This window comes from Tricharina praecox (genome assembly GCF_024521635.1).
Source record: "Tricharina praecox strain CBS 144465 chromosome Unknown BZA05scaffold_15, whole genome shotgun sequence".
In the NCBI taxonomy this organism is placed as follows: Eukaryota; Fungi; Ascomycota; class Pezizomycetes; order Pezizales; family Pyronemataceae; genus Tricharina; species Tricharina praecox.
Genome location: NW_026250417.1, coordinates 57123 through 83870, shown reverse-complemented (window position 1 = coordinate 83870; position 26748 = coordinate 57123). Strand labels below are relative to the sequence as shown.

The 26748-nt window shown below is 54.2% G+C and overlaps 10 protein-coding genes and 1 non-coding gene across 11 annotated transcripts; 3 read left to right on the top strand and 8 right to left on the bottom strand.

Moving 5' to 3' along the window:
• Positions 1 to 61: 61 nt before the first annotated feature.
• On the bottom strand, positions 62 to 1462 carry BZA05DRAFT_400330 (short chain dehydrogenase/reductase). The gene has a single exon (XM_051483882.1). It carries the CDS (start codon positions 1406 to 1408, stop codon positions 407 to 409), a length of 1002 nt encoding a protein of 333 aa, XP_051338581.1. The 5' UTR covers positions 1409 to 1462; the 3' UTR covers positions 62 to 406.
• Positions 1463 to 4475: 3013 nt separating this feature from the next.
• Positions 4476 to 5648, top strand: BZA05DRAFT_400326 (uncharacterized protein). Its single transcript, XM_051483881.1, has 2 exons — positions 4476 to 5419; positions 5478 to 5648. Exons 1-2 carry the CDS (start codon positions 4665 to 4667, stop codon positions 5509 to 5511), a joined length of 789 nt encoding a protein of 262 aa, XP_051338580.1. The 5' UTR covers positions 4476 to 4664; the 3' UTR covers positions 5512 to 5648.
• Positions 5649 to 6347: 699 nt separating this feature from the next.
• BZA05DRAFT_400323 (uncharacterized protein) lies at positions 6348 to 7203 on the bottom strand. Its single transcript, XM_051483880.1, has one exon. The coding sequence runs from the start codon at positions 6857 to 6859 to the stop codon at positions 6605 to 6607; it is 255 nt and encodes an 84-aa protein (XP_051338579.1). The 5' UTR covers positions 6860 to 7203; the 3' UTR covers positions 6348 to 6604.
• A 330-nt stretch (positions 7204 to 7533) lies between these two features.
• Positions 7534 to 8682, bottom strand: BZA05DRAFT_63749 (uncharacterized protein). The gene is made up of 2 exons (XM_051488518.1): positions 8617 to 8682; positions 7534 to 8553 (listed from the first exon to the last, which is right to left on the bottom strand). Exon 2 carries the CDS (start codon positions 8418 to 8420, stop codon positions 7671 to 7673), a length of 750 nt encoding a protein of 249 aa, XP_051338578.1. The 5' UTR covers positions 8421 to 8553; positions 8617 to 8682; the 3' UTR covers positions 7534 to 7670.
• Positions 8683 to 9091: 409 nt separating this feature from the next.
• Positions 9092 to 10187, bottom strand: BZA05DRAFT_63714 (Shr3 amino acid permease chaperone). Its single transcript, XM_051488517.1, has 3 exons — positions 10156 to 10187; positions 9735 to 10025; positions 9092 to 9680 (listed from the first exon to the last, which is right to left on the bottom strand). The coding sequence occupies exons 2-3, from the start codon at positions 9772 to 9774 to the stop codon at positions 9130 to 9132; spliced, it is 591 nt and encodes a 196-aa protein (XP_051338577.1). The 5' UTR covers positions 9775 to 10025; positions 10156 to 10187; the 3' UTR covers positions 9092 to 9129.
• Positions 10188 to 11294: 1107 nt separating this feature from the next.
• Positions 11295 to 13299, bottom strand: BZA05DRAFT_400304 (uncharacterized protein). The gene has a single exon (XM_051483879.1). The coding sequence runs from the start codon at positions 12894 to 12896 to the stop codon at positions 11409 to 11411; it is 1488 nt and encodes a 495-aa protein (XP_051338576.1). The 5' UTR covers positions 12897 to 13299; the 3' UTR covers positions 11295 to 11408.
• A 142-nt stretch (positions 13300 to 13441) lies between these two features.
• BZA05DRAFT_400302 (meiotic nuclear division protein 1) lies at positions 13442 to 14574 on the top strand. The gene is made up of 2 exons (XM_051483878.1): positions 13442 to 14225; positions 14277 to 14574. Exons 1-2 carry the CDS (start codon positions 13715 to 13717, stop codon positions 14387 to 14389), a joined length of 624 nt encoding a protein of 207 aa, XP_051338575.1. The 5' UTR covers positions 13442 to 13714; the 3' UTR covers positions 14390 to 14574.
• A 441-nt stretch (positions 14575 to 15015) lies between these two features.
• On the top strand, positions 15016 to 16098 carry BZA05DRAFT_430473 (glycoside hydrolase). The gene is made up of 3 exons (XM_051486161.1): positions 15016 to 15448; positions 15500 to 15883; positions 15941 to 16098. Exons 1-3 carry the CDS (start codon positions 15109 to 15111, stop codon positions 15958 to 15960), a joined length of 744 nt encoding a protein of 247 aa, XP_051338574.1. The 5' UTR covers positions 15016 to 15108; the 3' UTR covers positions 15961 to 16098.
• A 1584-nt stretch (positions 16099 to 17682) lies between these two features.
• BZA05DRAFT_t203 lies at positions 17683 to 17767 on the bottom strand. The gene has a single exon. It is a non-coding gene; the product is annotated as a tRNA-Asp (tRNA).
• A 636-nt stretch (positions 17768 to 18403) lies between these two features.
• Positions 18404 to 19329, bottom strand: BZA05DRAFT_419328 (uncharacterized protein; the record flags this gene model as incomplete). Its single annotated transcript, XM_051485585.1, has 3 exons — positions 18404 to 18582; positions 18640 to 18982; positions 19039 to 19329. 3 exons carry the CDS (start codon positions 19327 to 19329, stop codon positions 18404 to 18406), a joined length of 813 nt encoding a protein of 270 aa, XP_051338573.1.
• Positions 19330 to 24424: 5095 nt separating this feature from the next.
• On the bottom strand, positions 24425 to 25293 carry BZA05DRAFT_63607 (uncharacterized protein). Its single transcript, XM_051488516.1, has 2 exons — positions 25227 to 25293; positions 24425 to 25054 (listed from the first exon to the last, which is right to left on the bottom strand). Exon 2 carries the CDS (start codon positions 24915 to 24917, stop codon positions 24516 to 24518), a length of 402 nt encoding a protein of 133 aa, XP_051338572.1. The 5' UTR covers positions 24918 to 25054; positions 25227 to 25293; the 3' UTR covers positions 24425 to 24515.
• Between the last annotated feature and the right edge of the window lie 1455 nt (positions 25294 to 26748).

Sequence of the window (26748 nt, the reverse complement as noted above, 5' to 3'; positions counted from 1 at the left end):
AAATCTCCCTGATTAATCTACGGGCACGATTGTGTAACGACCAGCTACTTACTCTACTTAGCGGCGATTGAGATGTTGGCACCATGGTTACCTCAAGTGCTTTATATCGGTGATATGTAACTGCCGTCAGTGGCTTTGCTATTAGGTTCGTGCGATTCTCAAACCATGACTACATTACATGGTCTCCAGTTCTTCAAACAATCCATCTTCCGCATTGCATCCTTCTCCTTCGGCGGGCGTCACAGTCTTATGAACCTTTCACGATAATGGCCCTAAACACGCCAGACGCCCACCCCTACACATCTCACTCAGCCATGCTGGAAGCTTTTCAAACTTATTCCTATTGCAACCACGTCTCCGCCTAAGATTATAGTACAAGGTGCCCTGAAATTCTTCCTCTAACCCTTTATGCAACAGACGGAGCAGTAAGGAGGTTTCCACCGTCCACATAAACGGTCAGCCCGTTCACGAACACTCCACCAGGGCCGGCCAGGTACAGGATTGCTGCAGCCATGTCCTGTTCACTTCCCGTGCGGCCAGCCGGGATCCCATCCGCCTTCCCAGTACCCTCAAGCGAACTCTTTCCCGCCTCGTCACTCGAATCCGCCGTCATCTCGCTCGGGAAGATGCCAGGCGCGATCGAGTTGACCCTAACCTTGATTTCCTTCAACGTGGTCGCCAGATTCCGTGTGAGTTGCAAGAACGCAGCTTTGCTAGCCGCATAAGCGAACTGCCCCCTGCTGCTGTTCTTCATCACGCCGCTGATGGATGCGATGTTGACGATGCTGCTGGAATAACCGGGGGTGTTTTTCGTTCCCGCAGCGAGCAGGGGGACGAAAGCGACCGAGGTGAAGTACTGCGCCGTCACGTTCGTTTCGAAAGTCTCGGCCCAGCTCTCGCGCGTGGCCTTCGCCAGGTGCTTCGCGAGACTGTCGGCATTCTTGAAGTCAACGTCGGCGGTGGAGAAGGAGGTCGTCTGCTTTTCCTTCGCAACACCGGCGTTGTTGACGAGCAGGTGGATGCCTTTCGGCTCGTTCTTTCCGACCTCGGCCACTAGCTTCTGGACGGACGCCTCATCGGTGATATCGGCCGCCACGGGAATGATCTTGCCGGGATACCGCTTCGCCACGTTCTCAAGGTCTTTCTCGCGTCGGCCAGTGATGTACACCTTTGCACCGTTCGTGGCCAGCGCCTGCGTGATCATCAAGCCGATTCCGGTGGCGCCTCCGGTAACGACGGCGACGTATGTCTGGGGGAAGGAGAAGAGGTGGTTGGCGGTCAGGCGGTCGGCCCCAGGTGTTCCGGCGGCGTTTGACATTTTTCTGGAGAATGCAGTGGTCGTGGGTTTTGTGAAGTTTTTGGTAAGGGTTGGACGCAGTGAGCTCGAGAGACGGAATACGAAGTTCATTGATAGCGACGAAGGAAGCGGAAACGAAGAGGGGTATAAGTACACACTGGAGGGGCATTGATATGTTCGTTACATGGGGATTTGAAGATCGTAAACGTCATACTGATCTCTCTAGTTACACGCTTCGACACCGGGAGGATCGAGCGGAGAGGGCTCTTGAGGAAAATTCCCCGATGATCGCTGGGAGCAGTTCACGTCATTAGCCGAATCCGATGCGCGAAGTGGGTCCTAGCCGTTCCAGCCGAATCGACGTCGACTGGCGATCATTGCGGAAGTCAATGCATAGGTCAATCGGATTTTGGTAGGCGCGGTCACATGAAGTCGCGATCGGTTTTCGGAGCCAGCCGCCGGCGGGGTGAATGTGATCGATCAAGTGTGTATCGTCCGTTCGGTAAGACCTTGATTAAGCAGTCAGGTTTCGATCTCCGGTATTTGAGAATTCCTTCGATGTTTACATCACACCTACCGTTGGAGATGAGATGGACGACGCGGTATTCACGAGCATCAAAAACGGCTCCCGATCCTGGTGCATGTGGTGGACTTGGATTATGGAAATACAAACATGCAACTGTGTGAGTGTGTGCATGAGAAAATACCGTACATTGTGCCGTTGAAAGATTGCCAAGGAATGGAGAGACCCACAGATTATTACTCGGTATAAATCTGGCTGACCAGCCTGACTGCCGGCTTGCATTCTGCAGGAGCTGGATAGTGGACATGGAAACGATGCGTGTACTGCCACAATCTAGATAGGTCGCAAGTAATTAATGATTAAACAATAAAAAAAGGTTGTGTTTTGCTGGGGAAGCCACAACGGGCCGCTGGGGACTGATCGATGTCAGGTTGAACAATGGACAAGGCAACGGTATGGGTACATTGTCATGACTTAGATAGGTCGCAAGCAATCAATGAGTAAACACCGACATCTATGGGATTGTGCTTAAGGGTTCAAAGGAGGAGAGAAGAGGTTTACCAACATATCTTGTATCAGGGAAACGCCCTTGCTGACGAAAATCTCTCAACGGTCCAGTCCACTCGGAAGAGAATTTCGATCAGTGGAGGGAAAACTGCGAATGACTGCTGATGGCGATGTGCCGATACAAATATGGACTCTGCCCTAGACGGTCACGGCATCAGCTGGTGAGGACCAGCCTGAGGTCAGTGCTCATTTCAAACCCTCACAACTTACCGGGCACCTACAGCTCGGCTTGTCGTGGATAGGTATCATCAGGATGGTCATACTAGGTAGTATGTACATTCGGGGCAGCTATGACAGTTGTTTTTGAAGATTTCGCACGCAGGGTGGGGATCGTCTTCTTCAGCGATATGATACCGACGGCGGCGTTGGAGGGATCTGTTTCGTCCGGCAATGCACAGTTGCAAAGACATTATCCGGTCGACCGAACCTATGGTACACGGGCGATAATCGACGGGTTGCCGTGCACGTCCGGGTTTCCATAGATGAGTTCCACCATCGGAAAAGGAAGGCGATGCACTGACATCGGTCGCCTTTATACTACGGTTCTTCTAGCTTTAGGTATTGGAGGCGTTACTGTAACCAGAATCGCCTCAAACCCTATGGTAATCCCAAAACCTTAAGCCGGGGGATGTTAGTCAGTGAAAAGCTTTTATTTGCCGACTACCTGCGGGATCAAGTAGACGTAGGTAGAGCTTCTCGCCGTTGCAAAGGCTGTGGGAAAAATATGGCGAGTTTCCGAAAAGGGGTCTAGGTCACGGATATATTCCGCACGAAGGTATATTCTGCAGAGTGGGAATAAAAAGATGCTTGAACCTAATTTGGTCATGCTTCATCCCACATGCTTAAAGATCCGACTGGTCCCTGAGAACCCTATTCCCATGGTCCCTGATAAGGCATAGTAGCAGTAAATCAAGAGCTGCAGCGGTGGAATAAGATCACGGATATTAGACTACCACGGCTTGGGTCAATAAGGTTTTTATGCTCGCATCTTTCTACCGGATGTTAGGAACGGTCGACCTGGTGAATATAGTCGGCCCGAGTTGCTGGCCGCAAGCGTCAGGGCGGACTATATGCACGGCTTCTCAGGTTTCCATACACTGGGTTGCAATGGAGCAGACAAGTCATTTCTCTATGCCTCGAACTTGACACGGACCTCAAGATTATACGAAGGGGGTTTATGCGGCGTTCCATGGCCACTCCAGCCTTGCGAGCACGATCTTCCTGCTCCGCAAGGTTTGGGAACCAAACACCCTCCCAATCATGAGGATTTCTCTAGCGGACTCACAGGGAAACATATGGAGGGCGGAATCTATATAAACCAGCTCGACCGTCCCGGAATCTCATCCAGCATCAACTCATTCGTTCTTCATCTGCATCCAACATTCCAACTTCATTCATTCTCTTCAACATTCTCTTATATTCACTCTGTTTGTCCCCCTGCATCCTTCTAGATGACTGCTTTCCGGTCATTTCGAGATGGTCCGCTAACACTTTCTAGTTCAGTAAAACCAACCAACCGTCAAGATGCAGATGCAGATCAACCACTCGCTTGTCCTCGCTGTCGTCTCCCTCGGAGTCTTCGCCAATGCTGCTCCCCAGCGCATTGTCGGTTCCGAGACGACCGCTATCCTCCCTGCGGCGCCCGTCGCCGAGGACTTTACAGATTCCGCCAATGCCCAGTTGATCGGGAACACTGCCGTTGCCGACGGCATCGTTGTGAAGCGCAACGGCGGTTCTTGCAACGAGCAATGCAACCGTGAGCAGAACAACAACCACCTGAGCAACCGCCACCGTGAGGACGGCGATGGCAGCAGCCGCAACCGCAACCACCGCTGCGAGCAGGGATGCAACGAGAGCAACTGCTGCAGCAATTGCAACAACGGCGGCTGCTGCGGTGGCAACGGCGGTGGATGCGGCGACGGCTGCGGCGGAAGCGGATGCAACCGGTGCCACAACGTCAACCAGAGCATCGACAACAACCAGAACATCAACGCTGAGGTTGGACGCAAGGTCGAGAAGGTCCGCATGCCCACCATGAACAGGGCCGGATTGTGCGGCGTCCCTGCCTGCACCGGCGGTTGCGCCGTTCCCACCTGCACTGGCTTCCCCGCCACCTTCCAGGCTGCCTTCCCCGCCGCATACCAAGCTTACCCTGCGACATCCCCCTCCTGCGGCGGCTGCGGCACTTGCGAGCCATGCGCCCAGGAGAAGCGCCAGTTCAAGGCCGACCGTGACAACCAGAACATCTACCAGGAGGTCGACGCCAATCAGGGTCTGATGGCCAACCTCCCGATTGATGAGTTCTTCGGCTCTGAGACCGCGACCCAGGTTGTGACCCAGCCTGTCTTCTTTGCTGCCCCCACCCCGACCTCTTCATGCGGAAGCAAGGACGAGTTCAATGTCATCAACGACGTCAAGTTCGCCGATTCCGGTTTCTTCAAGGCCAAGCGCTCGCTCGGTGGCCTTACGAGGGGTGCATTCGGTGGTATGGACGAGTTCAATGTCATCAACTCCGTCACCTTCGCGGACCGTGAGCAGCAGCAGTTCAACAACCCTTGCAACTACGGATGCAACCCATGCTACGGCCAGTGCAGGCCCAATGGCAAGCCCAAAGGCGCCGTCGCCCAGAACTCCAGCTCCCAATCCTCCAACCGCAACCGCTGCGCGGGCGATCGTTTTAACAATGCTGAGCACTCCAAGCAGCACTCGAAGCGGCAGATGATGGATTGCTCCAGTGACAACCAGAACATCGTCCAGAGCATTCAGAACAACCAGAACGTCGATGCCGAGATCCTCGGCAACACTGGATTCGCAAACACTCGCTCCTTCCTGTCCTTCCTGAACAAGCGTGATGTTGGCCTGATCAAGGGCTCGCCTCTTGCGCGCCGCAACTACCAGCATAACCCTACCAAGAACATCAACATCAACAAGAACCTCAACAAGCCCCAGCCCCCGCCTTGCCCTGTTGAGATCACCACCACAGAGTACGTTCCGGTGGTGGAGAAGATCCCCGTTGCAGTTCCAGTCACGACCTGCCACACCGTCACTGAGATCGAAAAGGTTCCTTACACCGAGTTTGTGGTCACCTACCCCACTCCCACGTGCCAGCCTGCACCGATCGTGAACAACTACATCAACACCGAGGCCAACGCTGCTTCCGGTGCTGAGAACAAGAACATCCACAATGGTCCCATCGCTGAGATTGTTGAGGAGGTGGCTCAGCCTTGCCCTGAGGTCGTCGTCACCGCCCCGGCTGTGACCTGCACTGCCGCCCCCCAGTCCGCCTGCGGCTGCGACTTGTACAAACGCGGCCAGGACGTCGGTTTCGGCGGTTGCGGATGCAACGATGCCTTGGAGGAGGTCGACGAATCGGCAGGTGCCGGTGCTACTGCCTGCGCTTCGGCGAGCGCCTCTTCCAACGAGGAAGCTGACCGAGTTCGTGTCGTCCGTCCTACTCGCGTCTCCCGCCCTGCTACCACAGTCGTCCAGCCTGTCGTGACTCCGGCGGAGGTCATTCAGCCCGTGCACAAGGTCATCCAGCCGATCGTTGAGGAGCACATCAAGCCCGTATACTCCGAGTGCACCAAAGCTCCCATCGTCAACACTTGCGTCGAGCCCTGCACTAAGGCTTGCTGCAACGGCGTCGCCCGCCGTGACTGCGGATGCCCCGCAAACTTCTGTGGATGCCCCACCAAGTGCGATGTGGTCAAGCCCGCTGTCACTGAGACCAAGGCCCCGATCGTCAACAACTCCACGGAGGTCCAGCCTGTTCACATCATCCAGCCTGTCCAGGACGTCGTTCAGCCTGTTGTTGACCAGCACATTAGACCCGTCCACTCCGAGACTATCAACGCCCCGGTGGTGAACACTGTGGAGGAGCCCATCGTCGAAGCGGGCGACCGCTTCACCCCTGCTGCTGCCCTTCCCGGTAGCTACTCTGGCTACAATGCAGCAGCCGCCGCCGCTCCTTTCACTGGCTTTGCCAACGGTGTTGCTGCTCCTGCCGCCGCCGCTCCTTACGCCGGCTACGTGAACGGTATTGCTGCGCCCGGCCCTTTCGCGCCCGCCTCTGTAACCGGCCCATACTCCGCGTCTGTCGTCGGTCCGGCTGGCTATGCACCCAAAGCGAATGTGATTGAGCCCAAGGTCACCCGCGTTGAGCCCACCCGCATCAACACCTCCGAAGATGTCCAGCCCGTCGACATTATCCAACCCGTTCAGGACGTTGTGCAGCCCGTAGTCGACCAGCACGTCAAGCCTGTATACTCCCAGTCCACAAACGCTCCCATCGTCAACACTTGTGTCGAGCCCTGCACTAAGGCTTGCTGCAACGGCGTCGCCCGCCGTGACTGCGGATGCCCCGCAAACTTCTGTGGATGCCCCACCAAGTGCGATGTGGTCAAGCCCGCTGTCACTGAGACCAAGGCCCCGATCGTCAACAACTCCAAACAGGTCCAGCCTGTTGACATCATCCAGCCTGTCCAGGACGTCGTTCAGCCTGTTGTTGACCAGCACATTAGGCCCGTCCACTCCGAGACTATCAACGCCCCGGTGGTGAACACTGTGGAGGAGCCCATCGTCGAAGCGGGCGACCGCTTCACCCCTGCTGCCGCCCTTCCCGGTAGCTACTCTGGCTACAATGCAGCAGCCGCCGCCGCTCCTTTCACTAGCTATGCCAACGGTGTTGCTGCTCCTTTCACTGGCTTTGCCAACGGTGTTGCTGCTCCTGCCGCCGCCGCTCCTTACGCCGGCTACGTGAACGGTATTGCTGGCCCCGGCCCTTTTGCCTCCGGGTCCGCTACCGGTCCCTACTCCGTTCGCGGCACAGCCGGCTATGCGCCCAAGACAGATGTGATTGAGCCCAAGGTCACCCGCGTTGAGCCCACCCGCATCAACACCTCCGAAGATGTCCAGCCCGTCGACATTATCCAACCCGTCCAGGACGTTGTGCAGCCCGTCGTTGACCAGCACGTCAAGCCCGTCCACTCCCAGGCAACCAATGCTCCCATCGTCAAGTGCACCAAGGAGCCTTGCACCGAGGCTTGCGGATGCAATGGACTTTATAAGCGTCAGGAGGAGTGTGGCAGCTCCGGAGGCCAGGAGTTCGGCGGAAACACCATCAACAGCGGCGAGAGCGGCAACGGTGGCAGTTTCGGAAACACCAGCTGCAACAGCGACTGCGACAGCGGCTGTGGCTCTTGCGGTGGCCAGGAGTTCGGCGGAAACACCATCAACAGCGGTAACTCTGGAAACAACGAGGGCTTCTGCGGATGCCCCAGCTCCTCATCGTGCGACTGCAACAGCCCCCAGGTGATCCAGCCCATCCAGAACAACTACGCCGCTCAGCCCTGCCCCACTGCCGCTGCCGCCGCTATCCCTAGTGCTGCCGCCGTTCAGCCCCTCCAGTATTGCCCCATCGACAACAACAACAACCGCTGCGACCGTCACGAGCGTCACCGGGAGAACAACAGCTGCTGCAGCAACAACTGCTGCAACAACTGCTGCTGCGGAAACAACGGCAACTGCGGCGGCGGCAACTGCTGCGAAATCCCCCACTCCATCGCTCACTCCGAGGGTGAGTGCACTGGAGGAACCATCAACGAGAACATCAACATCAACGTGAAGCGCGGATACGCTTACCCCGGCTGCACTGACAGCTGCACTGACAGCTGCACCACAGCACACGCCATCCACGAGGCCGAGTTCGGATGCCCTCCAGCCAACCTTGAGCTCGTCGACTTTGAGAGCAAGGCTGTCTACAAGAGCCCCAACGCCGTCACCATCGAGACTGTCCGCCCCAATGAGTACTTCGAGACTGTCCGCCCTTGCGCCCCGGTTAAGCCTGTCACCGTTGTGAAGGAGGTCGCTCCAGTCAAGGTCTGCGAGAAGACCACTACCGTCATCAAGGGCACCACCGCTCCTTGCGGAACCGTGTACTAACTTCCCCTTCGTCCTCGCCCCCTCCCCAACATTTGGTAAGAGTAAGTGAGGGATAGCCGGATTAGCAAGGATGGAAATGTTTTCTTTTGTCATTTTTTTCCTATTTTCCTATTTCCTATTTCCTTTGTCTTTGTCTTTGCTGGAGAATGAATGTTCATTCGATTCGACTTTGGTTGTGCGCATTTTTGGGGGGAGCTCTGGTTTATCACCGTCTTCGGTCTTCGGTCTACGGGAACAGTGTCAGATTAGGGTTGGATGCGAACGAATGAAGTCAAGTGGTTTTACATACTGAAACGTGCATTGCCTGCGTACTCGGGTGGTGATCGATAGTGACCCCTCATCTTCCTTCACGACTTGTCCGAGTCGCGTGACAACCTACCTCCCTTCACCGGATCGCTCGATCTTTGGTCTGGACCTTCACTGGGGGTTTCGGGTTTCTTGCGAGATGGGCCGATCCGAGTTTTTCGTAGCCTTACGTGTCGGCCCTTAGACGATGATTCCGAAAACGTCGCCATCGTCTTGGAAGATATCCTGCACCTTCTCTTCCGAGAGTGAATGGATTCCGTTCGGTGCTCGCGGGCACGTGTTCATAAACCGGCATCAGACAAAATTGGAGGTATATGTCACATGGTGATATCAGTAGGATCACATTTTGACAGCAAGCTGGATGGATGGGCGTCCGGCCGACACTGTGCTGCTGATAGCGATATTGATTCCAGTAAGTAGAGTCTTCTCCACATGGCATCAACTTAAAATTGAAAAGAACCTCAAGCTCCTGGGTCCACCTTTTCCCATACATCCACTAATTCCTCTTCTTACTCTTCGTCTTGTCCACCACGGCGGCAGCTGCCAACCTTTTCTCCTCCTCCTCCTCCTCCAACTGTATCGCCGCAGCCACCTCCTGCCCCTCCTTCCTCTCCGCGTACCATTGTCCACTCTGCAGAACCAGGACACCCACCAATACCAACGCAAGGATGACATGGCTAGCCGCCATGACCCTCAGCGTATCAACGCGCCCAATATCCTCACCGTACTCACCACTCTCCACCGTACGCAGCCCACGGATGATGTTGGTACCGTACATGATGAGGCCGATCATGTATAGCACCAGACTGGCGCCATCGAAAAGCATGTTGCTCTCGCTCGGGCGGTAGAGCTTAACGAAGAAACCCAGCAGGCCGGTGACGATGACGGCGTGGAGGAGGCGGGCGAGGATCGGCGGCGACCGGCAGAGCATGCTGTAGTGGGTTTCGACGGCGGCGATGGTGGCTTCCGACATGGGGAGGGTGGACCACAGTGTGTGGTGGTCATAGGACCAATTCGTGAACAGAATGCCGAGGACGAAACATGTCGCTGATGAGGTTAGCAAGCGAGCGCGCGTGCGCGGCGCAAACGGGCGGAACAAACGGCAGATGATTAGGAACGTCGCGAAGTTGGCGGTCGGCATCGTTGTACGTTCGTTCTAGTTTTTTTCTCCTTCGTGTTTTCGTGAGGGGTTGGCCGGTGGTGGCGGACGATGTTGGTTGAGATGGGGCGCGCGGGAGTAGGTACTTCTTCTAATTACAAGTTCGCCTCTAGTAGCCAAGCGTTTGGGCGACGGCCGATGCCGGTTCGGGAATGTGACAAGAAATTGAGAGACCACCGGAGAGCTGCGCGGTGAAGAAGACACGGTTTTCGTACATAAAAACCGCGAATTTTCTGGAGATAAAGCAGTAGAGTAGTTAGCGGAGGCGGAGGTCGGCGATGGCAGCGCTGGTTGATGCGGATCGGAGCAGAGGAACTCCGCCCCCGCACCCGAAAAAACTCCGCCTCAACACTCGAGGCTTACTTATACCGATTGCATTCTGTGCAACTACAGACGCGCATCTCGCTCCAAGGCAGATGGACGGAGCGGAGCACGGTCATTCGGCAATCGGTTTCAGAGGACCCTAAAGACGATGACGACGATGGTGAGGCGCACCGTGCGGGCGGAGGCTCGGCGAGCCCGGAAAGGCTGACTATCTTGTCGTCCCTCGTGTTTGTGTTCGTGTTGGTTGACAGGCGGACCGGAAGAAGAAGCGATAGTTAACCTCCTGCTTTCACGAGTCTACCTACCGCTCGGTTCGGAACTTTGTGGTTTGTCTTGTATGCGATCCACCGAAAATCTACCGCCTGGTATCGTAGCTTTCAAGATAAACTGTGGGGTGAAGTCCAAATGAGTGCAAAACAAGCCGAAATTGCCGTTTGAGAGCTGGTGTTGCCGCGCGTTTTCTTTTCCTGAGTTTCTTAACATTACTACAAGCTTGAGGGAAAGAGCTGCATAATCTTAGATCGATGGCTTTATGGTTGAGAAATAGACTCACAAATGAAACGGTGGCGAAAACAGAATTCGGGGGAGGGGAAGTAGATATGCTTACGTATTGCCAAAACGAAAAGAAGTCGAAGCGGAATAGCTATGGCAGCGCATTGATGGACGCTGAGTAGGAAAGTACATGAGATTACCTAGTACAGCAGTTGGAATGAGTATTCAGCTCCGAGCCTCGCTTCGGTTGAACTAATACCACCTTCACATCCGCCGAGTGTCACAGATCTCGAATACAACCAGGATTTCTGGACCATAGGAGCGAGGCACGTTGCTTGTGTTTTGAGCTTGAAGGCCCTGAAGATCTGATCTGTGGTGTGAACAAGCTGCTGAGGACCCGGGGGATCCCGTCTCCCCATGGCATTTCCGCCGTGTGCCGCAAGATCCAGAACAGGCTGCAGCCCGTCATCAGTGCATTGGGAATGGAATCATCGAGGCTTCCAGTACTAGGACCCAAATTCCGCGCATCTTGAAATGTTGGGCAGTCTCTGGCCTGGCGCTATAGTCTTCGGCGGGGTTGTGAGGGCCCGCGATACCTCTCCAATTTGATTCAGCTTGAACTATACCTCATCGAGCTTTGGTAATCATGAACGTATGGCTTCGTACTGAGCCTATGTAGTAGTACCCAAGTATCTACACAACGATATAAAAATAAACGATCTCTATTGATTGGAGGATTCTTGCATTTATGTTCGTGTGTCTTTAATCACTACATCGCTGTGCGAAAGAGAGAACAGAATTCATAACTCATCCCCTCCCGAAACTCCAGAGGCTGTATCCCAAAATTCACAAGTCACGCCTCCCGTTCTGCAAGCCTCAGCCAGCTCCCATCTTGAGTCCTCATCGTGAGGGAATGGAGTCACCACCGACCGCAAGCTCTGCATCCTTTCGCCTTCCACCTTAGCCTGGAGAACCTGCAACATATTCTTCGTGACCTCCTCGTGATACTCCTCTAAAGTGACATCATACAGCATCCTTATATTCTCCCTGCCCACGCCATCCGTGAAGGCGAAGTACTCCAAGTTTGGCGGAAGGCGGTCGAGGATGGTTGGCTTTGCCATTGGAGTGAGGACGGTGCGGAGCGGGACCATCTGGTAAAAGTTGACGGTCATCTTCCGCAGCTGATAAAAATCCTCAAAGGACTCGAACTGGGCTGATAGGTTTTCGACCACTGCTAGATCATCCGCCAAATATCCACGTCTGCGCAGTTCCACATCGAGATAGAGAACCTGAAGGGTGTGGCGGACTTCTATCAAGGCTTCCATCATCTCTCCCAGGATGAGTCGGTACGGAATCCCAATGAATTTCTCTTCATCCCACACTGTGTATTTGAACCGTTGGAGCTTCTTGGTTCGTGCGAGGAGCCACCGGAATAACTTCGGTTGGATGTTAGCCCTAATGAATTCTAGCGATGTGATGTTGCATTGGAACCCGGGAGCGACGAGTGCATCAAGCAGCATCTGCCCGGGTCTCCCGTCTGAGAAAAAGATGGACTCCACATCGTCATCGGCACCCATCGAACCGATTCCTCCCGTTGTGGACACACACTCCAACCTCGGCGCAACCATTATCATGGGAATGATATAGACCACCGGAAAACACGGCATCCCGTCATAATCCGTCCAAATCAGTCTCTGAAGATTCCGAAACACTGGCTGCTTGAACGTCTGCCACATGGAGGGAAAGCAAAACGCGCCGTGGGCGTATCCCCTACACTCGAGGACCTCCAGATTCACCAGCTTCGCCAGAAGCAACGGCAGCGCCACATCCACGAATCCCGTCGACCGATCACCCGCGTAGAAATAATCTCCCGACTCAAGGTACGGCATATACGGAAACCGTTCCTCCGTCAACTCCAGCGCCTTGACCTCCCTCGCCCAGATCGCCAGATCTACCTCCGTCATGGGATCCTCCAGGCACCTCGAGTCTTCAAGATCCGGTACACATCCGGATTCCCAGTCCCAGTTTATGCACATAGACTGCACACGATTCACGAGGTATGGCTTCCTGTTGAACAGCCGGAGCAGCTCGAGGGCATCCAGCGACGTGAGGCAGACTCCGCCGCTGTTGTCGCTTGTGATGTCGCCAAGCCTCTTGTATAGAAGGTCCTGTGCTAGCCCATGGAAGCGGTGGTTTACGTGCTGAATAGTGAAGACGGTTTTGAAGGGAAGAGCCCGGATGATCTCGCGGATGAGCTCGTTCGGAAGGTCGAGGATTCGGAATGGCATTGCGATGGCTGTGGTGGTAGGTTGCCTCAGATACGCAACAGGGGTCGAGAGCCGAAAGGTTGGCGTTCAAGTGACAAGCCCCGAGATGGCGATCGAGAACCGATAGATGGTCTGTGACTGAAGCGGAGGAGTGCAGACGTGATTTTTGTGTAGGAGCCCACGACGTCAGCGGTGGTTGCCGGGTCAGGATGGGGGAGTAGGTGGGTGTGAGCGAGGGGTTCCGTAGCTTGAGCTCCAGCCCCGCAGCAGCCACAGCTTCTCGGTTCACAGCCAATCGTAGAAGTGCGTAAGTAAGTGTACTTACTTAGGTAAGTACTTACCTCACACCTAACCAATGTACCAAGACATCTCCAGCGAGTTGAAAGTTGAAACTTTGCAGGAGCAGCAATTGTGTATGCAGGGGCGATCGATTGTATTCAGCTCGGTGAAATGCCGGTTTCTCAGTTGATCATATTTGCGTGGCTGATGTCACACATTCAAGCCATCGAGCGCCACTCTTCAGCCATAACGAACGTGGTGCATCGTTGCTTCGAAGCGTGATGGCACTCTAAACACAGCATGTTCGAAAGCATCCAAATCAAGATCCAAAATGACCGACGAGATGAATTCGAGCATATGTGATGCTATTCAAAGAGAACGAAACATCCCGGAAGAAGTCGTGTCCAGTCGAGTGACGGCTATGCTCAACGCTAATTCCTTCTACGGCATCACTCACTCCCAGTCATAGCAACGCCTATTCGCCCTCTCCCATAGAAACGCCTACCCACTCTCACTCCACCCCACATCAACCCAACCCATCACGCCGCTCCACCACAACAATGGGCCAGTCCAAAGACCTCCCGAACGGCAAGCTACAGCTAGTTCTCAGTTACTTCCGCACAACCCGCGTCGCGCACACCCTCAAGGACCTCGAGAAATCCCTCCCCCCTGCAGCTGGGATCTCCGGGATGCTGGTGAAAGAGTACATCGCAGCACTAGTTGCAGAGAGTCTCATCAGCGTTGAGAAAATCGGTTCCGGAAACTGGTACTGGAGTTTCCCCGCCGACGCGGTACGGCAGAAGCTGAACCTCCTCGCTGAGGCGACGAAGGAGAGGGATAAGGCAAGGGCGGCGTTAGAGAACGTGCAGGCGATGATGCAGGAGGAGAAGGAGAGAATTGCTGGGGGCGAGGGAGGCGGCGACAGGCTTGAGCTGGTGGATAGGTTGAGGGAGGCTGAGGACAGAAGGGAGGCGGCTAGGGAGGAGTTGAAGGAGATTAGGAGCACTAAGGGAGCGGAGGTGGCGTTGAGTGAGAAGGAAAAGCTGAGGCTGAGCGTGAATGAGATGATCGGTGGGGCATTCCGGTTGCATAGGCCTGTAAGGAGTGCTGACAGCAAAGCAGATAATATCTACGCGCTCGAGAAGCTCCTCAAGGATAGTGGCAAGGAACAGGAGGTGATTGATAAGATCCGCCAGACTTTGGGGATCGAGGAGGAGCTTGATTACATGGATTGATGGCGCTGGGATGGGTGGTAATCCATTGATGGCGGGGTTTTCGACGTTTGGTTGGATTCGATTTGATTCGCTTTGCTGATTTGATTTGCGGGGAAATATTGGTCATGCGTTGTGTCTGGAATGAATAGAATCTCAAGGAACCCATGGACGCTGGAAATACCTATTACTTCTCTCCAAAGCCTCCGGATGTTTTTGGTCCTTGCCGGTCGGCCAAGTGAGAGCCGAAAGCAGGTACCTGCACATGATCAGTTCGCGAGATTCCCAAAGTGGGAGCTCTTCCCGCCTCGGCATCCAACCAACAAGAAGTTACCGCCTCGAGTAGGAGCGTCCTAGCTTAAATACAAGTACTCCGAACCCCTCCCACCGCCACCCCCCAACAAAACCTCCTTCTATCACTCGCTTGACTGTTGGAATCCCTACGGTTCCGCCGGGCCGATCAATCTCCCGGCCGGGACCTCCGAAAACACGGAGACCCCGCTCGCTAGCCAAGATCATCTACTCTAAATAGATTAACTCTGCAGTTACAACGTCCGTGCATTAATGACATATTCCAGGGCTATGTTTTGCCTACACAACCTCGTGATGTAAATGATACTGGCACGGAGTACCACCTCGCTCCCCACAGGCCCGAGGATCCGGTTGGGTACATTGCTCCTGTCAGTATAAATCCCTCCACCCGCCAGCTATTCTTTTCACTTCCCTCCCCACGCCTCGCAGACATGCATTTCACCACCATTCCCCTCCTCTTGGCCGCCACACTGGCGCCCGGCGTCCTTGGCCACGGCTACCTGAAAGAAATCATCGTCGATGGCAAATCCTACGGCGGCTGGCAACCATATTCGGATCCATACATCACTCCAACCCCTGTGCGCTACACGCGTGTATTCCCCGATAACGGTCCAGTCCCGGACTTTACGACCGCGGATATCACCTGCAACAAGGGCGGGAACATCCCCATCGCAAATAACATCCCTGTGACGGCTGGTTCCCAGGTTAAGTTCCAGTGGGACCAGTGGGGGAGCTCCCACTCCGGGCCAGTGATGACTTATGTTGCAAAATGTATCCTCCCTCCTGCCTTGCTTCTCGGTACTCCTTGCTGACCCATAACAGGCCCCGGTGACTTCTCCACCTGCAAAGCCAACACCGGCAACGTATGGGTGAAAATCGACGAATGGGGTTACAAAGCGGACCAAACTCCTCCCTGGGGCTCAGACAAGCTTGCGAGTCTGGGTGCAAGCTGGACCGTTACAATTCCCAAGTCCCTAAGCAACGGGAACTACCTTCTCCGCCACGAGATCCTGGGTCTGCATGTGGCTAGCACGAGGATGGGCGCACAGTTCTACCCTTCGTGTGCACAGATCGTTATCACGGGTGGTGGATCCGCTAATCCCACTGGTGTGGCGCTGCCGGGGGCTTACGATCCGGACCATCCCGGCATTTTGGCGGAGCTGTGGAAGTTCAATCAAGGACTGGCGGTGTATCAGGCTCCTGGAGGTACGCTCTCCCAATAATTCATCTCACCGCGACTGTTGCTAATATATATGGACGTAGGTTCTGTCTGGACTGGTTAGACCGATTGGTGACGATCGGCTCGAGCTGCGGTTCTTGAGTCGCATGAATGAGTGGAGGGGGGAAAGGGGGGGCGTATGTACTTACTCGCTTACCGAATACATTCTTTGGCTACAAGTATGTCAGCTCAAAGCTCAGGGATGATAATGGTTTGTCGTACCGGCGGTGAAACTCGTAGAATTGGTGACCAGCACGTATTTGCATTCGCGATCACTCGCTTTCTTCGCCAACACTCGAACCGCCGAGGCGGTTAACGATTGATGTCCGAGCCACTGAAAGCAACCTACAGAAGAGCTAGAGTGAGTATAAGCCTTGATGTCCTGTGACGTAATATGCGCAAGTGTTGTCGTAGAATTTCCTTGGATGCGTCATGTTCTGTCGATATGAGGATCACAAGGCGGAAGCTCCTGATCTGCTTGCTGAACAGAATGGTTCTCCAAGGAGCGAACTATTGGTGCAGTTTGCAAGGGTATCACTTCACTTCTCCATTGCATCTCCTCCTCTACCACCGCCATGGCTTTACCCGACGCATCACACCTATCAAGGAATCAACTCTTCACCCACACCCAAAACCGGACTACCTATTCAGAACAGCTTAATCAGCACACGACACTCAACCTCCTCGTGTTTCACTTGCGGTCATCATCACCGCTATCGCTCTCACCCCGCTCCGTGACGACAAGTCTCCCAGTCATCGTTCAGAACGAAAGCGTGGTGACATGTTGCACTCTTTACTAGTCTTCCGTCCATTCAATCACCACCACATTCCCTCGAGCTGTCTCCGTCGCTATCGAGTCGGCGACGAATAAAGCGAATAAAGTAGAAAGCTGTCCATGACTGGACGCCACCGTATTCAACATGAGAAAGTACATACATACGAGGATTGCTGACGGCGGACCAAACTAGGCGATCATAACCGGCCCTTCATTATCAACGCCCTTCCTTGTCCCTTCTTCATTCTCACTTATCGTTCACCTTCTCCGATCGAGTACTAGTCGTTAGAACTTTGGCATCCTTCCGAGTCCGTACCCTCATGCTCTCTATGGAGATTTCTGCCGGCGTCAGATCCTGTCCCTGACAGCAAGCCGCAAAACCCACCCCCGAAGCAACCCTTGAAAGAGCAAGGGGATCGAAGTGCGGTTTCCGATAAGGAGGAACGATCAACCAAGGCGGCGGAAGCTTCGTGCATCCAATCTAGCCCCGGGTAGCGAGCCGCCTACCACGCCCCCCCGAAACATCCCCCGAAACAGCAAAGGATCATAGAAGGGTTTCCACAAGATTTTTCATTCCTCACCACGCGGGGCATGACGACTGGGACCATGATGGGAAATATTACTGGTACGATCAAAGGGGGCCTCCGCGATCCGCTCCTGTTCCCAAAAAAATGACACTGACACCATTTCGTTCCGTAATAGGGCTTTGATTTGCGTTCTGGGCTCTGCTATTGAAGCGGTCGGTCAACAAGTTGCAGCCTGTGGCGACGTTCAAGATCGTCAAGAACCGTCAGTCCTGGCTGTCTAGCAGACATGAATTCGCCACGGCTTGCCCGTACATACGGATTCCGATTCGGTTCGACAGTAATTCTAAATATCCCAGCAGTCGGAGCCATAGTTATGACGTTCGATAGTTCGACCCTCCCTAAGTAGATAGCACGTCACTCTTCTCTGCAATTCTGCCCCGATGGCTGGTAAAAAGAACCTGAGCATTGTACCAAAAGAAACTCTCTCTCTGTCAGGGAATTGAACCCTGGTCTCCCGCGGACTATCATGGAATGACAGGCGGAAATACTAACCACTATACTAACAGAGATGCTGTGTTGACCTTGTTACAACTTACATTTACGACTTCAACTAGCCTGTGGTGGCAATGCTGTATGGAGAACTGTGGAAAATAACGTTACCGATTATTCCCGTCCTCGGGCGGACATCACCAGGATATGTATCTCGATTTTCAGCATGACAGCAAGTTCTCAAGTACCAAAGCGGCTCGATATAGTAGCATGGCGCATCAACAGTAGTACTAGCTATTTCAGGTGCTCCCAGAAGTGAGTTCTACTTGTATCACCCGCTGAATGCCCTCGGACTGGCAAGATATCCTCACGGATGCCCACGCATAACTGATCGACGTTTCTCTCCTCATAGCGGTGTATAGGTACGTAGTGGTATTACTGGCACGACGCACGAGGGGAAGCTCGAGCAGCTATGGCCTCGAGCGCCGACTTAATCTCGACCCATTTCCAAGATCTTTTGGGAGGGAGAATACAAGACTTCCGCCGTACATACACACTGCAAATTACGAGCACACCCATCATACCAGTAACCACTAACCAGACACCAGTGACTATGTAGTTATAAATAGCACGCACATATTCCGATACCTAGATGGCCAATAAACCCCCCCCTCCCCCCAAATTTTACGCAAAATCACCTACTTACGCCGGCAAAATCACTTCACAGCCGGCCGATTCAGAAGATGGCCCCAGGCCTGCACCACATCGCGACACCGCGTCGTGGCCGAGAACATCGCCATCTCGCGCCACCCCTTGCCCTCTGGTTCGGAGTATACGTACCTGTCCAACAGGAGGACTCCGTCGTCGGATCCGATATCAACACACAGCTTTGGGGCTGAGATGAGTTAGGTAAGTAAGTACATACTGCGGCGCGGGAAGAAAGTGGACATACCAAGCGGGCGACCCGTCTGGAAATAGCATCTCGTGATTTTCTTGGTCCGGTGCCACCATACGGTGGGTGCCAAGGGAGTGACACGGCCAAACATGAGCAGCATACCCAACGCGCGGACAACGTTCTTGGCATTCGCGAGTTCGTCGGCACGCTCCTCCGCCTCGATGTCCGCGAGCTTCGCCCGCAGCGCGGCAGAATCGGCCCGTAGCGCGTCAACATTCGCTCGCAGCGCGGCAGATTCCCTGCGTAGCGCGTCTATTTCCGTCCACAAATTGTCGATCAGGTCCGCGTCGGTTGTGCTTCTGGGGCCATGATCCGTTTGCGTATCGGCCGCACCCGAGTGCTAGATGCGAGTCAGCAAGACGCGGTCCTATGCGGGATTGTACCGTCGCCGCAAACCTCTCCCAGCTCGTATCTAGCAAAGGTGCTTCCAATCGCCGCGTCTATGGCGGCGCGGACCGAGAGTATGATTTCGTGGCGTTGCTTCGTGACGGCGGTTTCACGCGACTCCTGCCCGAAGTCCTCATGCCACTCGCCGCGGCTAAGGCTTCGCGGCGAAGACGGGCTCAGGAAGGGGTTGAGCGGAGTGAAGACTACCGAACTGTCGGATACAGACGTGCTCGAAGCGGGACTGGAGCGTTCGCTGGACGTAGGCGTGAAAGATCTCGTACTGAGGTCGTCGGTTTCCATCGTGTTGGAGGTGAGATGATGAGTGCTGTGCTCACTGCTGCTGCCCCCTTTTGCTTTTCGGTGACGGCTCCCCCCTAGCACGGTGAGCGGGGTACACAGTCATGGAATTCCGAAGTGAAGTTCCAGCCACTGCAGCCACCCCCTGCTTTCGACACTTTCGTCAGAATCGGTGGGTGAAACCATCCAATTGGAAGCAAATCACACCTTTTATTAGGATTGATCAATAGCGGTTTCTATGTGGTCCCGGACAGGCCATTGTCACGGCCATTCATTCGGATAACACAGACGGAGACGGAATTACGGGAAATTGATGTTGGTTGGAATCACGATACTCACTCGATCGCCGTAGTTATGGGCGGGCAAGCAAAATTGGACTTTGCGATGACTAACACGCTCATAAATGTGGTCCGACACCGTCCATCCATCCGCCACTATTCATCACGAACATGACAGGTTAACAATAGCACAGGGGGGACCAGAAACTCCCAATGCAAGACCGGAGATATAGCGAATCGCAAGGTGTTGTGACCGTACTTATGTGTGAGGTTACACCATCGAATGACATCCCGTAAGTGATGTCTGACCTCCCCTCGTCTATATGACAGTTCAATAACTTTTCCCTTATGAGGTATCCGCTCAACTCCACCCCGCAATCTGCCCAGCTGAAAAAGTACAGTGGTCAACAACTAGGGCTGATCGGTATGGAGGCAGTAACAGAGCCAGGCGGCAGTAGAATGATTGGAGGCAATCCAAAAACAGCGGAATCTTTACGGCCAAAAAATGATTATACTGAGAAAAGTAATGCGCATTGCCACGTCGGTACCGATAGATGTGAATCATCCTGTTCTTTGATTTGGTCGCGCTATGGCAGCATGCTGGCATTCAAATGCCCACAACACTCATAACCTTCCTGGATCGGTATGGCAGCAAGCTGGTATTCAAATGCCCACAACGCTCATAACCTTTCCGGATCGGTACGGCAGCATGCTGGCATTCAAATGAATGCGTCTTCGCACAACTCTCATAGCCTTACTAGACCAATACAGCATCAACTGGAATTCTCTACTCGTCAAAAGACAATATTACGTGCGATGCGCAGTCAGTGGATATGAGCATCAGTTCAATCTCAATATTTTATATGACTATAGTACCGGGGTGAATGCTGATTTTATATCACTAAGGGCCGGTTTGTATGCAGTAATCCAGTGTGTCTCGCATTGAACTTCTATCTAGTATTTTATCTACTTCCTACATTATTTAATATTCTTTCTAGCCTGTGCCAAGTGGATGTATTGCGCCGAGGGGAATGGAGAATAGAGTTGCTGCTAGAAAAGATATGAGAGAGAAGCTATTAGCGAGGGTAGACTTGCGGCTAGAGTAGAGTTGCGCCGAGAGTAGAGTTGGTGGCGCCGAGAGTAGAGTGTCGGGGGAGGGTAGACTTGCGGTCAGAGTAGAGTTGTGCCGAGATGAGGGGAGAATAGAGTTGCGCCGAGAAAAGCAGTTGCGGCGGCAGTGGGAGTACTGGCTGCAGTGGAAGTAAAGCTATGATTGAGGGAATCTCAGCGGATGTAGCAGTAGCGTCAGAAGGGGGCACAGCAGTTGTGGCAGGAGTAGAGCTTTGAGAGAAGTGCTAACAGCGGCAGTAGTAGTTGTAGCGCGAGGGGGAATAGCAGTTGCGGCGAGGGCAGAGCTGTGGCGGCGAGGACAGAGCTGTGGCAGCGAGGGCAGAGCTGCGGGATAGAATCATCAGCGAGAGTAGCAGTGGCGGCGGGAGGGGGAATAGCATTGGCGGCGAGGACAGAGCTGCCACGAGGGCAGCAGTAGCAGTGGCGGCGAAGGGAGAGCTGTGGGACAGAAGCATCAGCGAGAATAGCAGTGGTGGTGGGAGGGGGAATAGTAGTGGTGGCGGGAGGGGGAGTAACAGTTGCGGCGGGAGTAGAAGCTGCAGCGAGAAGAACTGGAAAACAGATCAGCATCAGCGAGAATAGCAGTTGGGGCAGTAGGGGGAATAGCAGTTGCGGCGGGAATAGCAGTTGCGGCGGGAATAGCAGTTGCGGCGGGTGTGGGAGCTATAAGAGAGAGAAAATATCAACAAGAGATCGAGAGAAGCTATCATTGAAAGGAAGTGGAGGAGCTGTCAGCGGGTGGAGGAGTTTTCTGTGAAGGGGGGAGTGATGGAGGAAGTAACGGGGAAGCTGTCTGTGTGTGCGGGTGAGGTGATGGAGGAAGTGACGGAGAAGCTGTCTGTGATATTTACAGCGGATCCAGGAGCGTGAGGAGCAGTAGTAGCAGGCGATGCTAAGCACGGTGGGTCGAACAGGGTGAGGAGGAGTAGAGAGGGGGGAAGTGATACCGCCCACAAAAGGCGAGTAGCAGTAGGAGGAGACAGCATTCGTGGTGGTGCCGGCGGGGCAAGTAGCAGTTGAGGGACAGGGCATTCGCGGCGGGTCGAGCAAGATGATATTATGCACAGGAAGTAGCCTATTTCGCCTATCTTTCTCCAATCTTATCGGATTCGAGTGACTCCTATATGTAATGGTAGGAGACGGTATCCTAATTCTATGCAGCAGTCGTCGTACCTGAGCATTTGCCTTTATGTTGGTAATCGTCAAGAATGCTGCAACCGTTCGTACGGTGTGGTACCTAGTACCTAGTATGTCGAGAAAACGGCATTCTAAGGAATGCCGCATGTAGTTTCGCTGCCTAGTATTATGATAGCCATCGCACTACGGAGGGCAAATGATTACGTATTGAAGGCATCGGGCATCCTGCCTGTAAATGCAGCATTTAGACCAGCTCCCGCAGTCATAAAATCAGGCATTTATCACCAGCATTTCAGACAAATTTGCATTGTAAAACCGGTACAGAGTGTTACAACTACGGTAGCGCGACAGGATTTCGGGCATGACGTATTCATATGAATCTGCGTTACACTGGGTGCTAAATTCTATCACGGTACTGAAGCAACATGGAAATTGCACAATTCAAGTTGCACTCTGGTTCCGAGCAGCCCATATTTTTTACTACTGTATGTACCATTGGATTATCATTGGAGCCAGCAGGAGCCCATGGAAATCAGTCGAATCCGGTGCGCTCCCCACATCACTGTCTCATAGCTCTGATGGCAGTGTCCCGAGTCCTAGCGAAAGAAAAGGGGCTAAGCCATCGCAGCCACTAAGATGCGCTGCTGGACGTCGCGTGGTCACAGGAGATCACTCGCCCTGTCACTCCCGGGGGAAGGTAGGAGTATTCGCTGCGTCTTTGGTGCTGCGCTAGTCGCGACGTCTACTATGATCTTGGTAGTACGTTCAGCTGATATATCCTTATTTGTGTTGCCCGCGGAACGGGGGTGCAACAAATACAGTAACATCATCGTCTAGCACTCGCTGCGGTATTCCGCTACCAGCCGTTCACGGGCGACGCAAGCTCGTCACCATTCAAGGACGCAGAGTTTGGCACTCGGAGTGGTTGGTCTTGGGGCGTGTACGTAGGTGCTCCTTTTGATGCGGTATTTGGATTCTGGGTTCGCTGGCGGGGCTCCCCACCACGGTTGTCTATCAGTAGTCTGCCTAGGTCCATCTCGATTCCAGAATCCAGACTACGGGCGAGCAATTACGACCGCAGTAATATGTCATTTCCTTGCATAACGTAATGCTAGTGTCTCTGCCCGGCGGCCCGGCCGTAAATGCCTCCTCCAAGTAGATTGCCCCGATGGAGCACGCTGGGCCGCTGGGCCTTTAGCCAATCTATCCCCGCATGGAATATCACACTACCATTACGCCTGCAGCTACATCAAAGCACCGGCTCGTGAGGAACCACGTCTCTCCATCGCTCTCCACCCCCTCTCCACCCCCTCTCCACCCCCCATCCGTCCGTCCGTCCCTCTAGTCCCTGTGTCTGCATTCAACCCCTCACTCGCCCCCCGACCTCCCGAGCCCGGTGATCACAATATCACATTACCTAGCGTGCATCGACCAGGCCTCTTGCTAGCATACGGGACCACGTCTTGCAAGTTTCCTGGCGTGTTTCCCCTCCCGCTTCCCCTCCCCTTCAGCTCCCCCTCTCGCCTCAGCTGCAGTTGCAGTTGCAGCCCCTGCATCTTGCCACCAACCTGTCTGCCTGCTGCCTGCTTTATTCCGGTCTGAGCTAGTTTTGTTGTATCCACGACGGTGCCGCGATATCCACGATCCCTCAATGTACATACCATTTGGCCAGTGGCCAGTGGCCACTGTTGGTGGTAGGCCCGGATCTAGGCTCGAAAGGAGAGCGTCGTCAGTGCAGGAAAGCCGGTTGGCATCGTTGGCAGCGGCATAGACACACCACACCTCCTCCTCTCCCTTCTCCGTCCAGCCGTGCTTGCACCCGCTGATCCATCCATCTATCCACAAGTGCCAGCAGGTTTTGTCCGCTCCTGCAGCGTGCAGGACCAAGTGAAAGCCAAAACGGAAGTTGGTATGGGGTGGGGAGAGGTTTGAATGAGATGAGGGTGTGGCAAACGACCGCCATGATACGTAGGTACTTTGGCCAACATGTGAGAGGACTGATGCGGGAAAGGATCAGGATCAGGAGAGCCCTGGATACCTTCGGTGGATCACCGGGGTTGGTGGTAGTGGTGAGCCGGGAAAGGAATGGAAATGCAAGGAAAGGGGAGATTCAATGATCAATCAGCCTTCGGGAGAAGGAGAAGCAGGAGTCGGAGTCACCGTACTCGTACATACAGGATGGGATGGGATGGGATAGCCAGGTAGGGAACCCACATTTCCCATCCGTCCCATGATGAGCCATAGCATGTACATGTACGCTCTAATGTAGAGCACACAAGCCCGCAAATGACCACAGCGCCACCTCTGCGGGGATAGAGCATAGAGCATGAACGTCCATAGGGGTCGGGGGGTGGACTGACAATGGGGGGCGAGATTGGGCCGAGTGACGCCCCATGCCCCACCCATTCGTTCGTGGCTCCCTGTTTTCTTGCCACCAATTTCATACTGCATTCGCTCATCAGCGGTTACGAGATGACGAGTGGAAGGGGGGCGTAGTTACAGGTTTGGATGTATGTACGTAGTTTCACTAATCTGGCTCTGGTTTTGAAGTCTAGCCTGTTACCTGTCAGCGAGTTCATGGTATGTGGGTACTAGGTGTAAGTATCTCCTGTTCCGGTCGGCAAGAGGGGGTACTCGCCGTGATTAGTCCGTTATTGGGCCGAGAACGACAGCAAGAAGAAGATGATGATGATGATGATGATGATGAAGAGGAGAGAGCTCTCTCGAAAACCGCGTGCAGTAAAGTGCACAAACCAGTTTCGCACCTCCGTTACGCGCGCGCTGAGCTGCGCTGCGCTTTCGGGCGGAGACTGTGAAATCCGATCCCCACTGACCGGGAAGTTTGGAATGCTCTAGAATGTGGCAGAAAGGGGGATGGAATGCAAGTGCAAAAGCTTGCACACCGGTGGGCGGTGCTCTCGGTTTTCCTCCCTCCGTCCCGAGCGCGAATACAAGGTCAGAGGTATGTGCGAGTCTGTGAGTGATGTGTGATGATGCTGTAAGCGCCAGCCACAGGCCAACGTGGCTTGCGTGCAGCTGCCACATGCCACGGGCCACAGGCCCAGTCACTGTTGCCCTGGGCGGGCGCGTACGCTCCCACTTCCATCCATATCCAGCACGCTCGCGCCCAACAGCTGTCAAAGGGGGGAGGGTCGGTCCTTACCGCTGGGTCGAATCGTGATCTGTGGTTGACACGTTAGATCTGGGACAGCCTTATGCAAGAGATGCATATGTAACATGGCATTTTCGCTCTGGGTATGCAGGAAGTATGTATGTAGGCGCCGGGGAGAGGGTAAAAACAATTCTCCGTGGTGGGTGATGGGTGATGGGTGCTGGGTGATGGGGGTGGGATACTTTTGCCGCTGGGTTCATATGTATGCGCTGGAATGAAGCTTGACGCTGGAGTTCATTAGTACACAGCTTATGACTGTTGTGGCTGAGGCACGGTCGAGATGTTGCCGCTGAGAGATCGGGCTTGGACAGCCTTGTTGCTGTCCGCCGTCCGGTCCTCGTGCGGTCCATCGTCCGGTCCTCGTGCGGTCCATCGTCCGGTCCGTAGGTAGGGTCGACCGGCCTACCTGCCTATGCGCCTGCCCCTGACGTGAGAACTAAGCACACATGTCCGTGCGGTAACAAGTAGGTAGAGTGACTACGTATGCACACTCTATGGTACGTGTAGAGTATGTACTCTATGTAGCATAGACAGACGCTCATCATGCTCGGGTACTTCGGTTGCCGTAGCGAGTGAGGGAAGGAAGTAAGCAAGCAGCAAGCAAGCTGCAACGGTGACATGATCCGATAGGCGCTGCATCAGCGCCGAAGCGAAATGAGGTCTCGGTCTCGGTGCCTGGGGGGAGGGGGAGGGAGAGGGGGAGGGGGAGGCGCAACGAAAAACAGGGCGAACGAACGAATGTCGAATCCAGCATTCGTTTCAAGTTTCGTCCTACAAATTACAATCCTCATTGGGAATTCGAAGTAGAGTACGGTATGTAAACTGCAGTCCATGTGAGATGATACCTAGATCGGGCTGAGTCGAAACCTCAACGGCCGTCGCTCGTTCGTCCAACACTACCTTGTAGGAGTAGTACTCACACACATGTGGAAATGTTCGGCTCCGGAACGGTTTCAGGCCCACATTGGGCTGTTGCAACAGACTCGTGTTTCTCCGTCCTCTGTGTGTGTGGGCGAGTGTGTGAGTGTGTATGAATGTGTGTGTGGGCGGGGCGGGGCGGAAGGGATGGTGAGTTAGCATAGAAAACTAGCTGCCGGGTAGGATCAGATCAGCATTGTTGGTGTTGGAATGGAGGTGTATGCATTACGCCAAGGAGATGATGAACAGCAAGTACATAAAAAAAAGTAAGTAGGATACTGCTACTCCTCGGAGGGGTTAGTAGTTGGCGATAGGATTTTCGAGTTTCGTGCGTGTAGGCGATTGGCGAGAAAATGACCTGTTTCAACATGATCATCAATTACGGGTGGCACGGGGGCACGGAGGGCATGTGCTCGCAATGGCAGGTCCCCAGGTGTCTCCACGGCACGGTTGGAGTTGAGCTGCTATACTCGTACAGAGTTACTCCGTAGTGCAGTTTCTCCATAGTACACACGAGGCTGTGGCTATTGTTCCTCGGACTCGAACGCGTACTCTACATAACTCTACTGGAGTATAGCCGAGCACCCCACATAGCGAGGCGAGGCGAGGCGAGGCAGGTCGGCAATCCGGGAAGGAAACACCGGAGGCGACTCGGCACTTTGCGCGAGTGGCTTCCGCCGCACTGCACTACGCGGGATTTGAAATGAAGATTTCAAGAAAGACGATAAAATACGCCCGTTGGAGCTCAGCCAACGAGAATTGGCATTGCGAATACTCTAGTTACTG

What these genes read in the sequence shown, in the direction of transcription:
- BZA05DRAFT_400330 (XM_051483882.1), bottom strand. Translation starts at nt 1,408, where the DNA reads ATGAACTTCGTATTCCGTCTCTCGAGCTCACTGCGTCCAACCCTTACC.
- BZA05DRAFT_400326 (XM_051483881.1), top strand. Translation starts at nt 4,665, where the DNA reads ATGGCCAACCTCCCGATTGATGAGTTCTTCGGCTCTGAGACCGCGACC. An exon ending in GTTGCAGTTCCAGTCACGAC is followed by an intron (nt 5,420 to 5,477) that starts CTGCCACACCGT and finishes GTGGTCACCTAC; the next exon opens with CCCACTCCCACGTGCCAGCC.
- BZA05DRAFT_400323 (XM_051483880.1), bottom strand. Translation starts at nt 6,859, where the DNA reads ATGATGTCAACAGGCTGGACCTGTTTGGAGTTGTTGACGATCGGGGCC.
- BZA05DRAFT_63749 (XM_051488518.1), bottom strand. Translation starts at nt 8,420, where the DNA reads ATGACAAAAGAAAACATTTCCATCCTTGCTAATCCGGCTATCCCTCAC.
- BZA05DRAFT_63714 (XM_051488517.1), bottom strand. Translation starts at nt 9,774, where the DNA reads ATGCCGACCGCCAACTTCGCGACGTTCCTAATCATCTGCC. An exon ending in GACGTTCCTAATCATCTGCC is followed by an intron (nt 9,681 to 9,734) that starts GTTTGTTCCGCC and finishes TAACCTCATCAG; the next exon opens with CGACATGTTTCGTCCTCGGC.
- BZA05DRAFT_400304 (XM_051483879.1), bottom strand. Translation starts at nt 12,896, where the DNA reads ATGCCATTCCGAATCCTCGACCTTCCGAACGAGCTCATCCGCGAGATC.
- BZA05DRAFT_400302 (XM_051483878.1), top strand. Translation starts at nt 13,715, where the DNA reads ATGGGCCAGTCCAAAGACCTCCCGAACGGCAAGCTACAGCTAGTTCTC. An exon ending in GAGCGTGAATGAGATGATCG is followed by an intron (nt 14,226 to 14,276) that starts GTGGGGCATTCC and finishes ACAGCAAAGCAG; the next exon opens with ATAATATCTACGCGCTCGAG.
- BZA05DRAFT_430473 (XM_051486161.1), top strand. Translation starts at nt 15,109, where the DNA reads ATGCATTTCACCACCATTCCCCTCCTCTTGGCCGCCACACTGGCGCCC. An exon ending in GATGACTTATGTTGCAAAAT is followed by an intron (nt 15,449 to 15,499) that starts GTATCCTCCCTC and finishes GACCCATAACAG; the next exon opens with GCCCCGGTGACTTCTCCACC. An exon ending in GGTGTATCAGGCTCCTGGAG is followed by an intron (nt 15,884 to 15,940) that starts GTACGCTCTCCC and finishes ATATGGACGTAG; the next exon opens with GTTCTGTCTGGACTGGTTAG.
- BZA05DRAFT_63607 (XM_051488516.1), bottom strand. Translation starts at nt 24,917, where the DNA reads ATGTGGCAGCTGCACGCAAGCCACGTTGGCCTGTGGCTGGCGCTTACA.